At 67.9% G+C, this 16,362-nt stretch overlaps 1 protein-coding gene across 2 annotated transcripts in view; it reads left to right on the plus strand.

The window, feature by feature from the left end:
• LOC311215164 (mitochondrial import inner membrane translocase subunit TIM16-like) overlaps positions 1 to 16,362 on the plus strand; it is a 39,124-nt gene that overhangs the window by 442 nt on the left and 22,320 nt on the right. For both annotated transcript variants that reach the window (XM_084296192.1, XM_084296194.1), the window contains exons 2-9: positions 1,358 to 1,454; positions 1,706 to 1,780; positions 3,449 to 3,519; positions 3,965 to 4,148; positions 4,555 to 4,631; positions 5,448 to 5,498; positions 12,678 to 12,764; positions 12,967 to 13,049. In XM_084296192.1, the coding sequence (XP_084152318.1) occupies positions 1,358 to 1,454; positions 1,706 to 1,780; positions 3,449 to 3,519; positions 3,965 to 4,148; positions 4,555 to 4,631; positions 5,448 to 5,498; positions 12,678 to 12,764; positions 12,967 to 13,049 (725 nt within the window). The remainder of the gene's footprint in view (positions 1 to 1,357; positions 1,455 to 1,705; positions 1,781 to 3,448; positions 3,520 to 3,964; positions 4,149 to 4,554; positions 4,632 to 5,447; positions 5,499 to 12,677; positions 12,765 to 12,966; positions 13,050 to 16,362) is intronic.

Below are 16,362 nucleotides of genomic sequence, written 5' to 3' on the forward strand. Positions count from 1 at the left end.
GGGCTCCCCAAAGCCGCTCCGGTTCCTGGGTGGCTCCCAGGCGTGGGTGCGGTGCCAGCAGCGGGCTGGGTGATGCTGCTGGGGGTTTTGGGGTCTCGCTGCTTTTGGGAAAGATTTGGGGCCCCCATGGGCATGGATGCGTTCAGCTCCCAGCCCCTGGGGTTCGGCAGCCTCCTTGCTTTTAGCTTCCCACCCCAGCTGCCCGCGCACAAATCCCGCACCCGCACCCCTGCCAGCACCTGGGGTGTCCCTTTGGGGTTAGCTCGGGGTAAGGGGGGGATGTGGCTGTCCCCACACGTGTGCCCAGCCAGCACGGGGAGCCCACGCTGGTTTTTGGGACTGTCACAGCCCCAGGATATCGATGTGGGATGTCGAGGGCCTGGTGTGCAGGGAGACATCTGCTCGGCCTCAGCAGCCTGAGTGGGACGGGGTCTTCCTTAGGGCATTCCCCATCCGGGTGTGAAGTGTGCCCCAGGGAGCCAGGACCCGTCCCCATGTCCCTCAGGTGTCCCTGAGCGTGGCCGCCTGCTCACACTTGCCCTGGCCGGATCAGGAAGCAGGGCGCAGCCACGAGGATCCCACCTGGGTCTCTTCTCCCTCCCCCGGCAGAGACACCCCGAGGGGCTGCGGCTTGTTATAGGGACATATCGGGGTGTTCACCCCCCATGGGTGCAGGAAGGGTTAAGGGGCCTGCCCCCGAGCAGGCTGCAGTGACAGGGACCGGAGGAAGTGCTGCAGGAACCGCTGCTCTCTGGCAGGCCCCAAAAGGAAGCCGTGCAAAGAGAGGAAGCGCAGCTCGCTCCTCGGGGGCTCGTGCAGCTCCCGTCCTGCAAAGGGCTCCGTGCGGGGCACGGGCACCCGCTGCAGCGTGGCACCGCTCCGTAGCCCCGCTGTCACCTCTGCACGAGGGTTGGACTTGGCCCAGGGTGTGCCAGGAGCTCCCATGGGCACGCGGTTGCGCACCGGTGTCACCGGGAGCGGGTCCGGCCAAGGTGGAGCCTCTCAGTGTCCCATGGGTGCCGTGCTCCAACACAGAGGTGGTGGGGAGCGAGCAGCCAAGTGGGATTTGGGCTCAGGAGCTGTGGTTTCATGGAGAGGCAGCGCTGGGAGCTGGGGTGCTCCCATCCCTGCAGCCCCAGCCCCTCTGATTTTAGGGCTGGAGCACGAGCAGCCGCGTTGCCCCATCCCTCCCTGAGGACGGGACCCTACAAATGTGGCTCCGGGTGGTGCCAGGTCCCTCGGTGAGGGAGCTCTGCTGGGACTGAAGGTCTCCAGCAACGCTGCGTCAATGCTTCGTGCTCTCTTCCCCAGCCATGCACCCACCATCTCCTAACACGGGCTTTGTTCTCCATCCCAGGCCTGGATTGGGGGTCTCCGAGCCGGCTCCGTCGCGTCCTGTGGGAACCAGGTGAAGGCCAGCTGCCAGTGGGTAGCGTTCAGCGCCGAGCCGACAGGTGAGGAAGGGGAGCTGGGATGGGTTTACCCCCGGAGCTGCGGTCCCTCGGGGCTGGGTGGCAGTGGCACGGGGCACAGGAGGCACGCGGGCACCAGGAATTCCCCCATGGGTGCTGGCAGTCCCGCAGGCCCATCTCTGGATTGCAAATCTGGGTGCTCCCCGCCGCATCCCTGGGATTTTTGGGTGCCCCCGTTGGCAGCAGCCGGGCTGTGGGTGGCCGGTGACCTGCTGCCGTGTCTTCTCCTGCAGGTGTGCTGGGCATCGTGCCGCTGGAGGGCAAGGATGGAGCCAAGAGGAGCGTGTCTCAGCTCTGCTGCCACTCAGGTGAGCCGGGCGTCTGCTGAGCCCAACACAGCTTGTCCCGTACTCCGCAGAGCTCTGCGCTGGGGCACCGAGGGGTCGGGTGCCTCCTCCTGCCTCCACAGCAGGCATTTGGCCCCGCATTTGGGGCTCAGGAGCTGCTTCTCAGCCTTGGGGTCACCCAGGGCCATCTGTGTCCTGGGAGAGGGGCTGCCGGAGTCCCCAGGGACCGCCACCCGCAGGCAGGGTGACCCAGACACGTCCCACTCCCGTGTGAGGCAGGGACCTGCTGAGTTGAGAGCCGTGGAAGCTGTGAGCACTCAGGACCCTCTCTCAGTGCCCTGTGCCCCTGGGCAGCTGTGCCTAGCAGGGGGTTTCACCTCTAGAGCTGCTGAGACGTTTCAGGCTTTTGGGGACCTTCCTCCAGCACGCCCTTCCCGTGTTGTGTGCTCCGGACTTCCCAGTGCAAAATGTGAGCGTTTTCCAGTGGGAAAAGCGCCCCTGGAGCATAAATCTAGACTGGACTCACCTCGAGCGTCCTGCAAAAGGCTCCTGGGAGCCACCCGAGGAGCAGCAGCAGAGCAGCCCAGGGGCAGGCAGCCTCGCAGGAGGAGCACGGGAGCAGCCCAGCACCGGGCTGGTGGAGGAGCTGGGATCCTGGTGGCGTGCAGCCAGCTCAAGCGATGAGGGGAACGGGAATGGGAACAGGAATGGGAACGGGAATGTCCCAAACATGAGCATCAAGGTGGGAGCAGGCTGCTGAGCCCGTCCCAGCACCGCCCCGGTGCGTGCTGTGCTCTGCCCGCCTCGGCTCTGCCCTTTCCTGGGGCTCAGCCCATCATCTGCTGGGCTCTTTTCAGCCCCCTTTCTGGCCTTGTTGCCCTTCCAGAGCTTTTTTCCAGCCTCCGTCCTGCCCTGGCAGACATCCCCGTGCCACCCAGCTCCCCGAGCTCCCGGAGGAGCGCTCGGTGGGGCCGGCGCGCGCAGCCAGCAGCTGCAGAGCCGTTAATGAGATTTCAGCACGAGCCCTTTGAAGCCGGCCGTGCCCGGGAAATGCCTCCCTCGGGCATTCGGAGCAGGGGGAGGGATTTTTGGATCCTCCCCGGGGCGAGCACGGCAGACAAGTCGGGAGCTGGAGTGAGTTGCTTGCCTTTTCGTGCCTCCTGGGCCCGTATCTCTGCCGCCTCGTGGAAGCGGAAAAGTACACGGTGACCCAGTTTCCCCAGCGTGCCGAAGCACCGGAGGGGCTGTTCGTGCTGGTGCCAGCCCAGCCTTGCTCCCGCGGGGCTCTGCCACCATCACGCTGCTCAGGGCCGTTACAAAGGGAGCGTTGTGGCCAGCGCGGGGCCGACGCAGGCGCCCTGGTGCCACGCGTGCTCCTCCTGCAGCTCGGCTCCGGGGATGGCTGTTGTGAAACCAGAGCCCAAGCTGGGCGGTGGCACCTCGAGGAGGGGAACGCAGCTGTTGGTGTGCTCAGGGCTCGCCGAGGGGCAGCGTGGAGGCTTGCGGGGAAGCTGAGCTGCCCTAAAATACCTCGGTGGGGCTGGGTCCCCCGAGGGGACCTCGCTCCATGCCTGTGCGCGGCAAGGGGCTGAGACTGGGGGGCAGCAACGGGGGGTGAATGTGCTGTGTGCGGGGGGGTCAGAAGAACAGTGGTGACACGGGGCTGGGCCTCTGCTCCTCTCCTTCCAGACGTGGTGACAGACTTTGACTTCTCACCATTCGATCAGCTCCTGCTGGCTACGGGCTCTGCTGACGAGACGGTGAGTGCTCGGTGCCGTGGGGACCCACGGGGCCGTGCTGTCCCCACCCTGCTGTGTCCCTGGGCTTCGCTGCAGAGCCTGGGGAGGTGGATGCAGAGAGACGGGAGTGCCAGGAGCCTGGGGAGGAGGGTGCAAGCCTCGGAGAGCTGTGTGGGCACTCCCTGGGGTGTAGGGGATGGGGCAGGCTGACGTGAGGGACGGGGACTGAGGTGCATCCACCAAGGATCAGCCCTCTCCTGTCACCCGGGATGCCTGCAGCCCCGATCCCAGCAGGGGTCACTCGATGAGGCTCACCTGGTGGCCCATTTTCCTGGCTCTGGGTAGAAGGCACCACAGCCTGGAAGAGCAGCAAGCACCCTCAGCTGGCTCCGTGCTGGCTGTGGGGTGCAGGGTCAGGGCTGGCTCACCCACCCGGGGTCTGACCCACATCTTCTGGGGTCCGCAGGTGAAGGTTTGGCGCCTGCCCGAGAGCGGCCAGGAGCTGCCCAGCAGCGCGGGGCTGACGTTGGGGCCCGGTGGGGGCCCCGTGGACGTGCTGCAGTTCCACCCCACGGCGGACGGGGTCCTGGCCAGCGGCACGGGGAAGCGAGTCACCGTCTGGGACGTGGGCAAGCAGCAGCCACTGGCAGGTTGGAAATTTGGAGACGCGGGTGCCGTCGGCCGCTGGGCAGCCAGAGCTGAGCTGGCCTGGTGTTGGTGGCAGCACGCTGGCATCACCTTGCTTTGGGTTTTGAATTCGGTGGCTTTGAGTCCAGAAGAACCGGCAACTGCCTCGTGATCCCCGTGTGGCAAACACAGTCCACCTGGGGAAGGGAAACCTGCTTTCTGGGGCAGAAGGGGGTCATTTGGCAACACCAAGCTGCTCGGGTGGAAAACCAGTGGTGCCGAGGGGAGCTCCTGCTGGGAAACTGTGCCAGCCCTGCCCTCCTGCTCTGGGTGCCCAGGGCTGGGGTGGGGACGTCCTGCTTTGTCCTCTGGAGCACGGAGAGGGTGCCCAGCCCTTCGGGAGGCCCTGACCGTGCTTTCCTCCCCCAGCACTGGAACCTCACGGGGACCAGCTGCAGAGCCTGGCGTGGAAGCGAGACGGCCGCCTCCTGGGCACCTCCTGCAAGGTGAGCAGCGCAGGGTGCAAGGAGGCTGCTGAGCACTGCGAGCACCTCAGCGGGCGTCTCCCGTCCTCCTCCTCCTCCGTGGGGTCTTTTCTGGGCTCTGGCTGGCTGCTTGCAGAGTGCTCACTGTCCCCCACGCACCACGGTCCTGGTGGCCACGAACCCACTGAGGAGCGCCGGCTGCTTGGCTGAGCGCAGGGGCTTTGGAAAGGGGGCGACCTCTTCGTGGCTGGCTACCCTGCTCCTGGGGTGCGCACGGTGACCCCCGTTTTGGGGAGAAAAGGCCCAATCTGAGCCCGGTGAGGGGCGCTGAGCAGCGCTAGATGGCGCCTGCTGCTCGGTGCCGGGCAGGCGGTGCGCAGGGTGCGTGGAGGCTGTGGAAGGAGGCTGAGCGAGCAGGACCGAGCAGGAGAGCCTGGCCGAGCGAGCAGCTGGAGCACTGCGAAGTGTGGCACTGCAAAGAGCAGAGCTGGCTCCAGGGCACCTCCCTGCAGCATCCCACCCGTCTGGCTGCGGGGTGCCGGGCTCGCCACGCCGCCCTCAGGGTGCTGGAGAGCGGTGGGAGGGTGGGGGCTGAGGGGTCAGCACGAGCCCTGGCTCTGCTTTGGAGGGAGAGTGGTTGTGGGGGCGTCTTGGAGCAGTTTTGGGGGTGTCGGGGCCCTGGTGAGGCCATGGGGATGTGTCCGTGCCCGCAGCATGGCGCAGGAGCCGGCACTGTGGGGAGGAGGAGGCTCGCTGCAGCCCTCTGCCTAACGTAGCCACACATCCTGCTGGCCATGGGGTCCTTAACCCCTCTCTGTTTTCTTTTTATCTCACCAGGACAAGAAGCTGCGGATTTTTGACCCCCGAGCCGGCCCGGCTGCATCCCAGGTACCGTCCTTCCCGGCTGTGCAGTGCAGGGTGCTCGGTGCCCCCCCCTGCCCCAGCCCTGGCAGGGCTCACAGACGCTCCAAGGGGCCCTGGTGACAACGTGGTGGCACAGAGGGGACGGGGCTGCCTCCTCCTTGGCCCTGGTGATGTTCACCACGTGGGGCTGGCGAGCGCTCCCGGGGGCTTTGGCACCGTCACCTTCCCCCCGAGGAGCCCTGCGGGCACGAGGGCTCCAGGGTGGCTGCGGGCTCCTGGGCTTTGTGTTGCCGTGCAGGAGCTCCTTTGGTTCCTTTGGAGCAAAAAGGCTTTTGGGAACGAGGACTTGCCAAGGGTGAGGCCGGGCAGCTGGATCCGCACAGCTCAGCAAATAACAGTGATTAGGAAATAAGGAGAGGGCTTGGGGCTCGCCGTCAGCATCAAGTTTAAGCAGCCTCTTATTAGAGGCTTCCTGTGGCTTTGGGGCTCTGGCTGCCGCCGTCCCTCCGTGCAGAAGTGGCGGGAGGCATTTGGGAGGGGAGGGAAGCAGTGGAGACCAGGGCAGGAGGGCTGCAGCAGGCTCCGCCGGTCCTCTCACCTCTCCTGCTCCCGGTGCTCGGGTTCTTGGCTCCCAAAAGGCCCGAGGGTGCTCTCTGCGGGCACAAGAGGTGCTCTGGCTCTCGAGGCAGCCGTATAAATACAGCAATAGAAGGTATTTACATACACCCAGCGACTGCATATGCAGCTGAGCGGGGGTGAGGTGCTCCCTGCCCTCCAAATTGCTTTGGGAGCCTCTCAGTGTCGCGGTGAGGTGCCCCCAGCTTCACCCCGTGCCCACCCGTGGGCTGCCCACCCCCCGTTCCTCCCCCTCCAGACCTGCCGGCTTGGGGACCGGCGTTCCTGCCGAGCCGCCAGCTCCGCGGGCTCGCGCCAAGTCTCCTCGGGAGGGTGGACTCCGTCTAGCTGAGCTCTTAAAAATAACGTGTGAATGATGGTGTCTGTTCAAAGCAGGCAGCTCGCTTCCCTCCGCTGCCTGGCTGAGCCAGACCGGGGCCGGCTGCGGAGCCCCGGCCGGCGCTGGGTTTGCCAAGAGAAATCTGCACCTTCGCTGCCGGGAGGCGCAGCGCCGCAGCCCTAACCCCGGCCGGCTGAGGATTGATGAAGATGTTTAGTCTTGGAGAAGTGCTGCGCCGAAGGGGAAAACTTTAAAATGCCATAAATCCTCTGGAAGCTTGCGCAGGGCTGGCTTGGCCAAGAGGAATAACACTCCTGTGTTTTGTTTTTTTGTGTGCTTTTTTTTTTTTTTTTTTTTTTTCTCCCCTGTTGCTGGAGGGCCGGGTTGCTTGGAAGGGCTCCTGCTCCCCGGAGCCAGCGTGGTTATGAAACCGAGTGATGCCGGGGCCGCTGCGTGGTGCCAGCACCTCGCCAGCTCCCCTCTTTGAAGTGGCCCGGGCGGCGCGGCGGTGCAGGAGGTGAGCGATGGGCTCCAGCCAGCCCCGCTCGGAGCAGAGAGGGCTGCTCCTCCGGCTGGTTTTCTTAATTTGCCAAGCCCGCCTCATTAAACCAGTCCTTTTTTAGAGCGGGGGAAAAAGGGTGAGAGGAGCTAAAACAGGAGCCCCTGGAGCAGGACGGAGAGGTCGCTGTGGCGGGGCTGCAACGCCCCACGGTGCTCGTGGGTCTCGTGGGTGCTGCGTTGGGGATCTTGGGGTGGCCAGGAGGTCGTGGTGAGGGCTCAGCCTCCAGAGCCAGGCTCGAAGCTCCTGCAGCCGTGCGTGGGGAGGGCCCGGCCCCCCCCAGCCCCCTCGCAGCTATTTCGGGCATGTCCCGGCCGCGGGCAGCAGCGTGTGACGCAGCGAGAGCGGTGACGAAGGGCAGGGTGGCGCGAGAGCGGTGCAGCCAGGGGTTTTGCTGACCCCAGAGGGTGCCCAGACTATACCCATGGCCACCACGTCCCTTGGGAGGATGGCGGCTTCATCCTGCTGGACCCACAGCCCCTTGTTGCAGCATCTGGGCTGGAAGAGGGAGGCACAACCCCGCCGGCCCCTCTGAGCGTTAGGGCTGTGCTTGCACCCACTCCCTGCTGGGCCTGGCTCCCTGGGGCCCCAAAAGTGCCCCTGGAGACACCTTGAGCCTCAAGCAGGGGCTGCTCAGCCCCACCAGGCGCTGGGGCCACCCTTTTGTTCCCACTGTGCCTCCCCATGCTCCCCGGCCCGGCTTGGGCTGGGTGTGAGCACTGCCGTCCTTGTGAAGAGCTCCCCTGAGTCCCATCCGCTGCCTTGGCCCCGTCCCCCTCCCAAGGCCACGCTCCCCATGCTGCAGCCTCCCACGGGCTCAGGGCTCGCTGCTGCTGTGCACAGTTGTCTCCTTGCCTTTACCCTCTCCTTGGAGACGTGTCGCATCCTCTTCCTCCTGGCTGCGGCCCTTTTGGGGCTCAGTGCTTCTCCCCTCCTGCCTTCACCGACCCTACAACACCTGGGCACGTCCCTCCTGCCTCCGTGCGCTCCCACATCCCCCGGACAGGGCCCTGGGGGTTCATCGTGTGCTGCAGGAGACTCCAGGCTGCGGGGCCGTGGCCGAGCGTGGCCAGGGTGGGACGGGGAGGGACCGAGCTCGTTCTCACGAGAAACTTCCCCCGACAGCCTTTCGGCAGGGCCGGGGGCGAGGGAACAGCCGCACGCGCCGGGCGAGCGCACGCCCGCGCTCACGTTTTAAAGAGCTCCCTCAGAGCCCGCTGCTTGCGGGGCCGGGGCTGGGGGCAGCTGGGGACAATTTGCAGGGGGTCCCCGGGGGTTTGTCCCCATGGGTTTATCCCTCCTGCCGTGCCTGCCACGGCGACGGGGGCACATTTGGGTGCCTGGCGGTGCCCAGGTGGGGACGGGGGGTGCCCACCTCTCACCGTGGCTGTCCCCCAGCCCCCTGCCATGAGCACAGCGGGGTTTGGGGCTCTGTGGCCATGCCAGCAGGGTGATGCCGTGGCCAGCTGGACACCCAGGCTGGGCTCACCAGAGCCCAGTGTGGCACCTCTGCCCCAAATCCTGCCGGAGCGATGGCTGAGCCTTTCTGCCTTCACCCCCACCCCCCCCCCAGCAGCACGGCATCCCACGCCGGGGTCACCCCGGGGGTACCTGACTCCCAGCCTCAGCAGCAGCTTCCTCCGGGCGGGGGGAAGGTCCGCAGCATCCCACATTCCCAAGGAGACCGTGGGAAGCTTTGAAAAAGTTGGCCTAGCTCTGGGCTGCCTATTTATAGCACCGCGCGCTCGGCGCTCTCATGCTTCTGTTCCCCAGCGTAGCTGCACGGGACTGTTTATATTTCCTCTGCTCCGCTTCCCCCCTCGGCCGTCCTTCGCAGGAATGCCTCTGGTATTGCAGACATGGGGAAGTCGAGGAGGATTCGGGCTGAGCATCACGAGGGACGTGGGCGCACGGGCATGCCGCTCCCTCCCGCGGGCGCGCTGGGGATGGCCGTGCCGAGGGGGCAGGCTTGGGGTCTGCCACTGCTTAATTCTGTGGGGCTGGGGCGGTTTGGGGCGCCCCCCCACCCCTAATCCTGTCTCTCTGTGGAGGTGGGAGGCTGCGGAGCCTGGCGGCTGTCCCCCTGGGAGCCCGCTCGCCTTCCTGCCCTTGCTGGGCCGGCGGCATCCTCGGGAGCCTTGCGTCGGCCTCGCCAAGCAGCACAAAGGACGGGACGGAGGCTGGGGCCTCTCCTGGATGTCCCACAGCATGGGGACACTGAGGCAGCGCCGTTCCCTTCCCGCTGCCACCCCACACCCCCTCATCCTGCCCTGGGCCGGTGCCAGCAGCGTGGTGGCTGCCGGAGCATCGTTGCCACCGCATGCGGTGACTGAAGCTCCCCACGGGGAGAAGCCCCGTGCCCCTCGTCCCCTGCCAGCCCCTGGCTGCCCGTGAGCACCGCACGCTGCTTCAGGACAGATCTGAGGAGGGCAGCTTCTAAATGCCAAAGCCACCCTCGCTGGGGGCTCGTGGCCCCTGATCCGTGCGCTGTCCCCTCTCTCCGAGCATCCTCGGTCGGAGGAGCCGAGCTGCAGGCGTGGGGCTGGCCTGCGAGAGGCTGCTCTGCACTCCTGGCCACCTCTGGAGTAAGTGGGATTTGGCAGCAGGAGTTCACATTCTTCTGCGGGGAGGATGCGTGGTGGTTAACCCCCTCGGCTCCTCCTCGGGAAGCCTTTCCCCCTGCCCCCTGTGCCGTGGTTGCTCTCCCCACCCTTTCGCTCCCTCCCGCAGGGGGTTCGGATGCCTGCGGGCTGCCAGAGGGCAGAACCGAGGGGCTCCCCCCCTGCCCAGCCCCACGGCTCTGCCCTGAGCTCCCCAGCCCCGGCCCTCCCTGCCCTCTCCTCCCTTCCCAAGGTAAATATTCCCCGCGGAGGCAGGGATCGCCCCGGCGCGGGAGCAGTTTTTGCTTTGTCTCGGGCTCTCCTAGGCAGCCGAGGAGCCGAAATCCGCCGGCAGCTGTTACCAGCTCGCGCTGCCCCGCCGGGGCTCTGCTGCCAACAGCTGCATCCGACACGCCGGCCGAGCCTCCCCGACCCTGCTCCCCCGCGGTGCTCGGCCACCCCGCAGCCCCCGCGTCCCGCAGCGGCCCTGGGGCCCCGCGGGGAGCAGGGCCGGGGACCCCCACGGCACCCAACCCGCGCCAGGAGAGGTGGGGAGAGATCCCTGGCACCCTCCCTGCGCTGCCGAGCGGCCTCGGAGGAGGGAGCACAAAATTTCTCTCCTCCCTTGGCCCGGGCTGCCTCAAACCAGCTGGGCTGAACCTGCACAAAGGGCTGGGAGAGGCCGGGCTGCCTCGGAGCTGGCGTGACCGGGTGGTGGCGGGGGAGCTGGAAGGCCCTCCTGGGCTCCCTGCGTGCCAGCCTGGAGCTGGAGGTGTCCTCTAGCCTCCACCGAGCCTGCCAGGAGGACGAGCAGCTCAGCGGGGACACGGAGGGGCTGCCAGCATCACCTGGGCTCAAAGCACTGGGTTCTCGCCCGGTTCAGGCAGCCCCAGGGACCCGCAGCTCCCCCAGCTCCAGCTGACCGAAGCATCCTGACCACACCGCCCCAGCCCAGCCTCGCCACCTGCCCACGGCCGAGGACAGGGGTGGGGGTCCTGGGGACGCCCCCCCGGGACCCGGAGCCGCTAGGTGGAGCGGCTCCCGCTCACCTCTGGCAACATCTGCACAGCCTGGTGTCTGAGCCACCTCCGAAACCGGAGCGCCCCGGCCCCAGCCTCCCTGCATATTTGCTGACATACGTACTGCTCAGCCCGGGATGGAACTAATGCAGAAAACATGTTTCCCCGCTGCAGCGTGCGCAACGTGGGCTGGGAGCGGCGAGGCCCCGCCAGGGCGCCGAGCTGGGCCCGTGCGAGGGTCCCGGCACCGTCTGCGCCCCGCAGCAATCCCGAGCCATGCCCCCGGGTGCTCGGCCCCGTCCCACCCAGCCGGGGACCGGCCGCGCATCCCCGGCACTGGCCGCGCACGGGAGCCAGCGGAGCCGGCGCGCGCGGCTATCGAATCTCCAGCTGTGGAGTTTTGGCTGCCGCGGCCGCGGGGCTCAGGTGCAGAAGCCATCTCCCCGCTGATGATCTGGGCTGGCCAGGGTTGGGCTTCCAGCTCTCCTGGCCCCAGCTCCCGGGGTTTCCTTCCCTGCTCAGCTCCGATCCTGGCTCCCGTCCGTCAGGCGGGCGGCGGGGCCCCGGGAGGGCTGGCAGCCCCCAGGCTGCCTCCCTGCAGCCTCGCTTTGGGCCTCTCCTTGTCCCCACGGCGGTGACACAGCCCTGCTCTGCAAGGGGGACGTGCCACGGGCCCCAGGAGCGGGATGGGGCCGGAGGGGTGCCGGTGCTGGAGCTGTGCGTGGTGCAGCGGGATGGAGCCAGCAGGAAAGGGGCACTGGGTCAGGGGTTCTTCAGGGGCCTCCCGTCCCCGCTGGAGAGTGCCAGTGTGTTAGATGTGGGGAATGGGCCCCCCCTGCCCCACATCCTGCCCCACATCCTGCCCCACATCCTGCCGCCGCTGCTGGGCTCGGCTTGGCCAGCGCAGCGCCTTCCCTGCGCGTCGTGCAGGCTGGCTTTGCGCCCTGTTTGTGCTGGCAAGGCGGCCGCGTGCCGGCGCCAGGCAGCGGACGCACTTGGCACCACCAGCACCTTCTCCAGCCCTGGCCGCAGGCCCCGGGCAGCTTGTGCGGAGAGCGGGCGTCCCGCTGGGACCGGGGGCAGCAGCTCCCGACGAGGCTTCTCCAGGGGGCAGGAGAACCCCGATGCCACCGGGTCCCGCGGGCCCCTCTGCGCCGCACGGGGAGCGCTCGGAGGGGCCGGATGCGCTGCGCTGGGCTCGGCTCCTCTTTTCCATGACAGCTCTGGAATGGTTAGCGGTTGGGCTGGCTTCTTGGCGCTCGGTAAAACGAGAACGAGGAGGCTCCAGCGCCTCCTGCGTTGCGGGGCGAGAGCTGGCTGCCGGGCCCTGCTGGGATGCCGGGAACCGCAGGGCCCATCTGGGGGCCACATGGGAGCCGGCCCGCAGTAACTCTTCCCTTCCCGTCCTCGGCACAGCAGCGCTGGGGCCTGGGGGTGGGACGGGGCTGGGGATGGTGCCGGGGAGGGCAGGATGAGGCACAGGCCTGCCGGGGGGGGTCCTGGCCCTGCAGGGAGAGGAGGAGGAGGTGTGGGGAGCGCTGCTGGGCTCAGTTTGCCATCGGTGTCTCGGTAGCCTCTGGACACCCGTGGGGCACCTGCCTCCTGCAGCCGGGATTTGGCACAGATCGAGAGCCCAGGGAAGCATCCGGGGAAGTAAGTGCCTCTCCCTCCCTGGCCACGGCCAGGGTCAAACATCTTCTGGTGCCTGCCAGCATGGAGCAGCTTCTGGGTGCTCTGGCCCCCCCAAACCCCCACGCTTGCCATAGGGGGAGCCCGGGCGGTGCTGGGGGACCCGGGATCCTTGCCATCACGCTCACGTTACCCGCTGCCACCCCCCGCTCATCCCAGCCACCACACCAGCACCTCGGAGGCCACCTCGCCGGCTGGGGACTCGGGACGGTCACTGCTTGGGGGCTGCCCCCACCCCGCTGGCACCGTGGGCACCTCTCGGTGGGGACCTGGAGCCAGCGCTCGGCCCCGGGGCTGGTCACGGCCGTGCTGTAGCCGCACGTGAAGCCGCACGGCGCGGGCGGTGGGAATGCTGACGGCCGTGTCTCCTGTGCCTTGCAGAGCGTCCCGGGACACGAGAACAACAAGGACTCCCGGCTGCTCTGGATGGGCGCCAGCGATTGCCTCATCTCCGTGGGGTTCAGCCAGGTACGGTCCTCGCTGCCTGGGATTTCCCACCCCGTGCCAGGGCCGCGGCGCGGCGTCCCCATGTGTCTCCTGGGCGCCAGCCCGGGCTCCTGCCCGGCACGGCGATCGCAAAGCAAGGGCACCCCCAGCTGCTTTGCGGGCTGCCGGGAGAGGACGTGGGGACGGCCACGCAGCCACCGATGCCGCGTCTTTGTCCCTGCAGATGCGCGAGCGGGAGGTGAAGCTGTGGGACACGCGCAAGTTCAGCGGCGCGACCTTCACCTTGACGCTGGACACCTCGCCCGGGTAGGGACAGGGACTCGCCACGGGGTGGTCGAGGAGGGATGTGGGGCAGCGTGGCAGTGCCGGGGTGGGGACGTGCCCTGCCGTGGCCACCGCCACCCCCCTGTGCTCAGGGACACGCAGTGAACACGGCGGGAGGGCAGGACCTGGCAGGGAGCTCCTGGCATCGGCAGCGCTTGGACACAAAGCCAAGGACAAGCCCGGGGACGATGTGGCTGCGTCCCTGGCACCACGCAGGTGGGGAGGGCGGGAGGTGGCAGTGCTGGGGACAGCGTGTCCATGTCCCCAGCAGCGCCAGGCTGGGGGGGGGAGCTCCGTGCCGCTGTGAGGGGTGATGGCAGCGCTGGCCACAGCACAAGGCAGTGTTTGGGGTGGCCGCGGCCGGGCAGGCGCGTGCTCCGGGCAGCACACGTTGCTTGGGAACGGGGCTGGGCCCCCGGCGCGCTGCTGCGGGCGAGTGAGTCCCTTTGGCACAGCTCGGCCCCGACCCCAGCTCGCAGCAGGGCTCGGCGCTTTGTGCGGCGCTGAGGCTGCCCCGGGCAGACGGGGGCTGGCTGGCGGCGGAGCTTTGCTCGTGGGGCGTCCTTTTGGGCAACGGAACAGCAGGTTTTTTGTGGCCGTGAGGGGTCAGCGCCTCTTTTCAAGGCTCGGTGAGGATGTCTCCTGTCTGCCTGGCACCACCGAGGCTGCGGAGGTGACAAACGCTCCGGTTAGGGCCGGCCTCACCTCTCCCACGCCGCCCCCGTGAGCTGGCCCAGGGTCACGGTGCGGGCAGGGAAATGGGGGCCACACAGAGAGGCAGGAGGAGGAGGAGGCACTGCCTTCATCCCACCAGGGTAATGAGGGTTTGGGACAGGGGCTTTCTGGGCTGTGCTGGAAGCCTCTGCCTGTCCCAGAGCTGCTGGCAGGGCAGCAGGACACCGGGACCCTCGCCGCACGCCGGGCTGGCTCCGTCACATGCGGCAGGGACACCGGGACCCTCGCCACACACCAAGCTGGCTGCGGCACGTGCCGGGCTGACGGAGCTGGCTGGGTGGTCGGGAGCCTCCGGGTGCCGATACGTGGCCTCTGGCAAGGAGCTGAGTGAGCTGTGACAGCAGGGCTGGCCCCTGGCTGCCCCGCAGCAGCCCCGCGCGAGGTGTCAGCCCCGAGCCGGCGCTGACGGCAGCTGGGACCGGCAGGAGGGGAGAGGAACGGCCGCCGGCGCTGCAGGGAGGTGCTGGCACGTCCCCACGAGGAAGGGCAGCGCAGCACGGTGAGCGGGGGAGCAGCAGGAGGAGGGAGGCACAGCAGGAGGCTCGGGGAGCATCCCTCGCCCTCCTGCGAGCTCCTGGGGCTTGCAGCTCGCCCGCTCCCCAGCTGTGCCAGGACAACAGGCAAAGCAGTACCAGGGGTGCTGTGCCCAACCTCTCCTTGCCGTGCCCCAGGGAGAGCGAGGTCGCTGCTGGGAGAAGCACCCCGGTGCTGGCAGGGTGCTGCTGGGCTGCGGCAGCCTCCCCGGGCACCAGGAGTGTCCAGAGCGAACGCCCTCGAGGGGAGCCAGGGCGCACAACACGCCGCCAAAGGGGCTGCTTTGGGATCCTTCCTCCAGAACCCACCCCGCTGCGCCTTTCCAGGAACCACCCCAATCCCTGCCGCTCCTCATCCCCCGCGCGCGTGGGCCTCCGTGCCGGCGCTCAGCCGGGGCGAGCCCGCCCGGCTAAATTGGATCCAGACGCGAGGCCGCGCGCAGCCCCGTTTGCTCAGGCCGGGGTTATTTTGGCTGCCGGCTTTATCGGCCGCCAGGAATGCGGCTGGCAGGCTCTGCCGTGCGGCGTGTCAGGCCGGGGCTTCGCGAGGTTGTGGCTGCGCCGCGAGGGGAGCTGATAAGGTGGAGGAGGAGAGGGGCCGCGGGGCGCCCCGGGGGCGAGCGGGGCCCCTGCTCCGGGGAGCCGGGGAGGAGAGGGAGGTGCTCTTTTTAGCGAGCCGCGCTGGGGCTGAGCGCTGGCAGCCGCCTTTCCAGCCCTCTCCCCACCTCTCCCCGCCTGTAAATCTCGTGGAGATGACAAACCGCGGAGGGGGATTTGGGCTCGCTCCCAGCAGACGTGCCGAGCGCGAGCCACGCTCTCCCTGCGGCGCAACCGCCCGGCCCGGCACGGCAGGGTGCAGGACGGGGAGGTGAGGGTTTGGGGGTCACAGGGATCCCCCCAGGAGGCAGAGCCTGCGCAGGGGAGCTGCACGCTTGGTTCAGGACCAACAGACCCCAAATGGCACGGCACCCGGCCCCGCCGGCACCGGCACCCATGGGTGGGGGCCGTGCTCAAGGGGCCGGGCACTGCGCCGGTGCTGGCCGCGGGTGCTGGTTGTGGGGCACGGGCCACCGAGCGCCGGCTGTGGCAGGAGGGGTGCCAGGCTGGCACGGCGGCCGCGGCCACGAGCCGTGCACGGGCAGCCCGGCACAGCAGCAGCTCGTTTAGGGTTTTTGAGGAAGCAATCAGTGGGCGGGCAGGAAGCTCATACCATTCATTACTGACGCCGGGCCGGCAGGAAGGGGAGCGCGTGCCCTGCCGTGCCCCGCCGCGGGGGCCCCTTGCCTGCTGAGCCAGCCCCACACATCCCTGGGCACCCCAAAATGGGGCAGGAGCGTGGCCCGAGGTGGGGCAGGGGGGGACAGCCCCCACGTGCCCAGCCCCAACGTCCTGCAGTGCCTATAGTCACCACGGCCCCACAATCGGCTGCGTCCCTGCACAGCGTCCCCAGGGGCGAAGGTAGGAAGGGAATCACTGCCCTCATTCACCCCACTTTCTCCTCCATGTCATTGAGTCAATTTGGGGACTTTCTCATCCCAAACCCCGAGCAGGTGAGGACTCTGTGACCACGTAAACCTTGTTCTGAAGGCACGGGGCAGCAGCCGGGCAGATAGCAGCACGTGGCACGGCCCAGCTTAGCCACTTGTGCTGGATGTGTCCCCGGGTGTCCTGCTCATTCTGGGCTGGGGGCACTCCTGGCCCTCCTCCCCAGTCCCTGCCCGGGGGCTGAGTCCCCAGCGGTGCCCAAGGGAGGCGGTGGCAGGAGCCACGGGTGGCCCCGGCCCCTCTCCGCGTCGCCGTCCTCACGTGCCGCCTTTTGCCTTTTTGCTTGCCCGTCGCTGCCTTTGAATCAGGTTTTGTCTCCCCTCCGGCCCCCTTTAATTGGATCAAGGAGCAGCAGGAAGGGGCCTCAATAGGTTATTGTTGCCCTAAATTGTAACCAGCACCGGTGGGGTTGGGTTACGGGCTCAGACTCGGGGTCAGCGGCCAGACCCCGCTGCCGCATGCCCGCAGCCCCGGGCCGGTGC

This window comes from Netta rufina (assembly GCF_964035555.1).
Source record: "Netta rufina genome assembly, chromosome: 15".
NCBI classification, from domain to species: domain Eukaryota; kingdom Metazoa; phylum Chordata; class Aves; order Anseriformes; family Anatidae; genus Netta; species Netta rufina.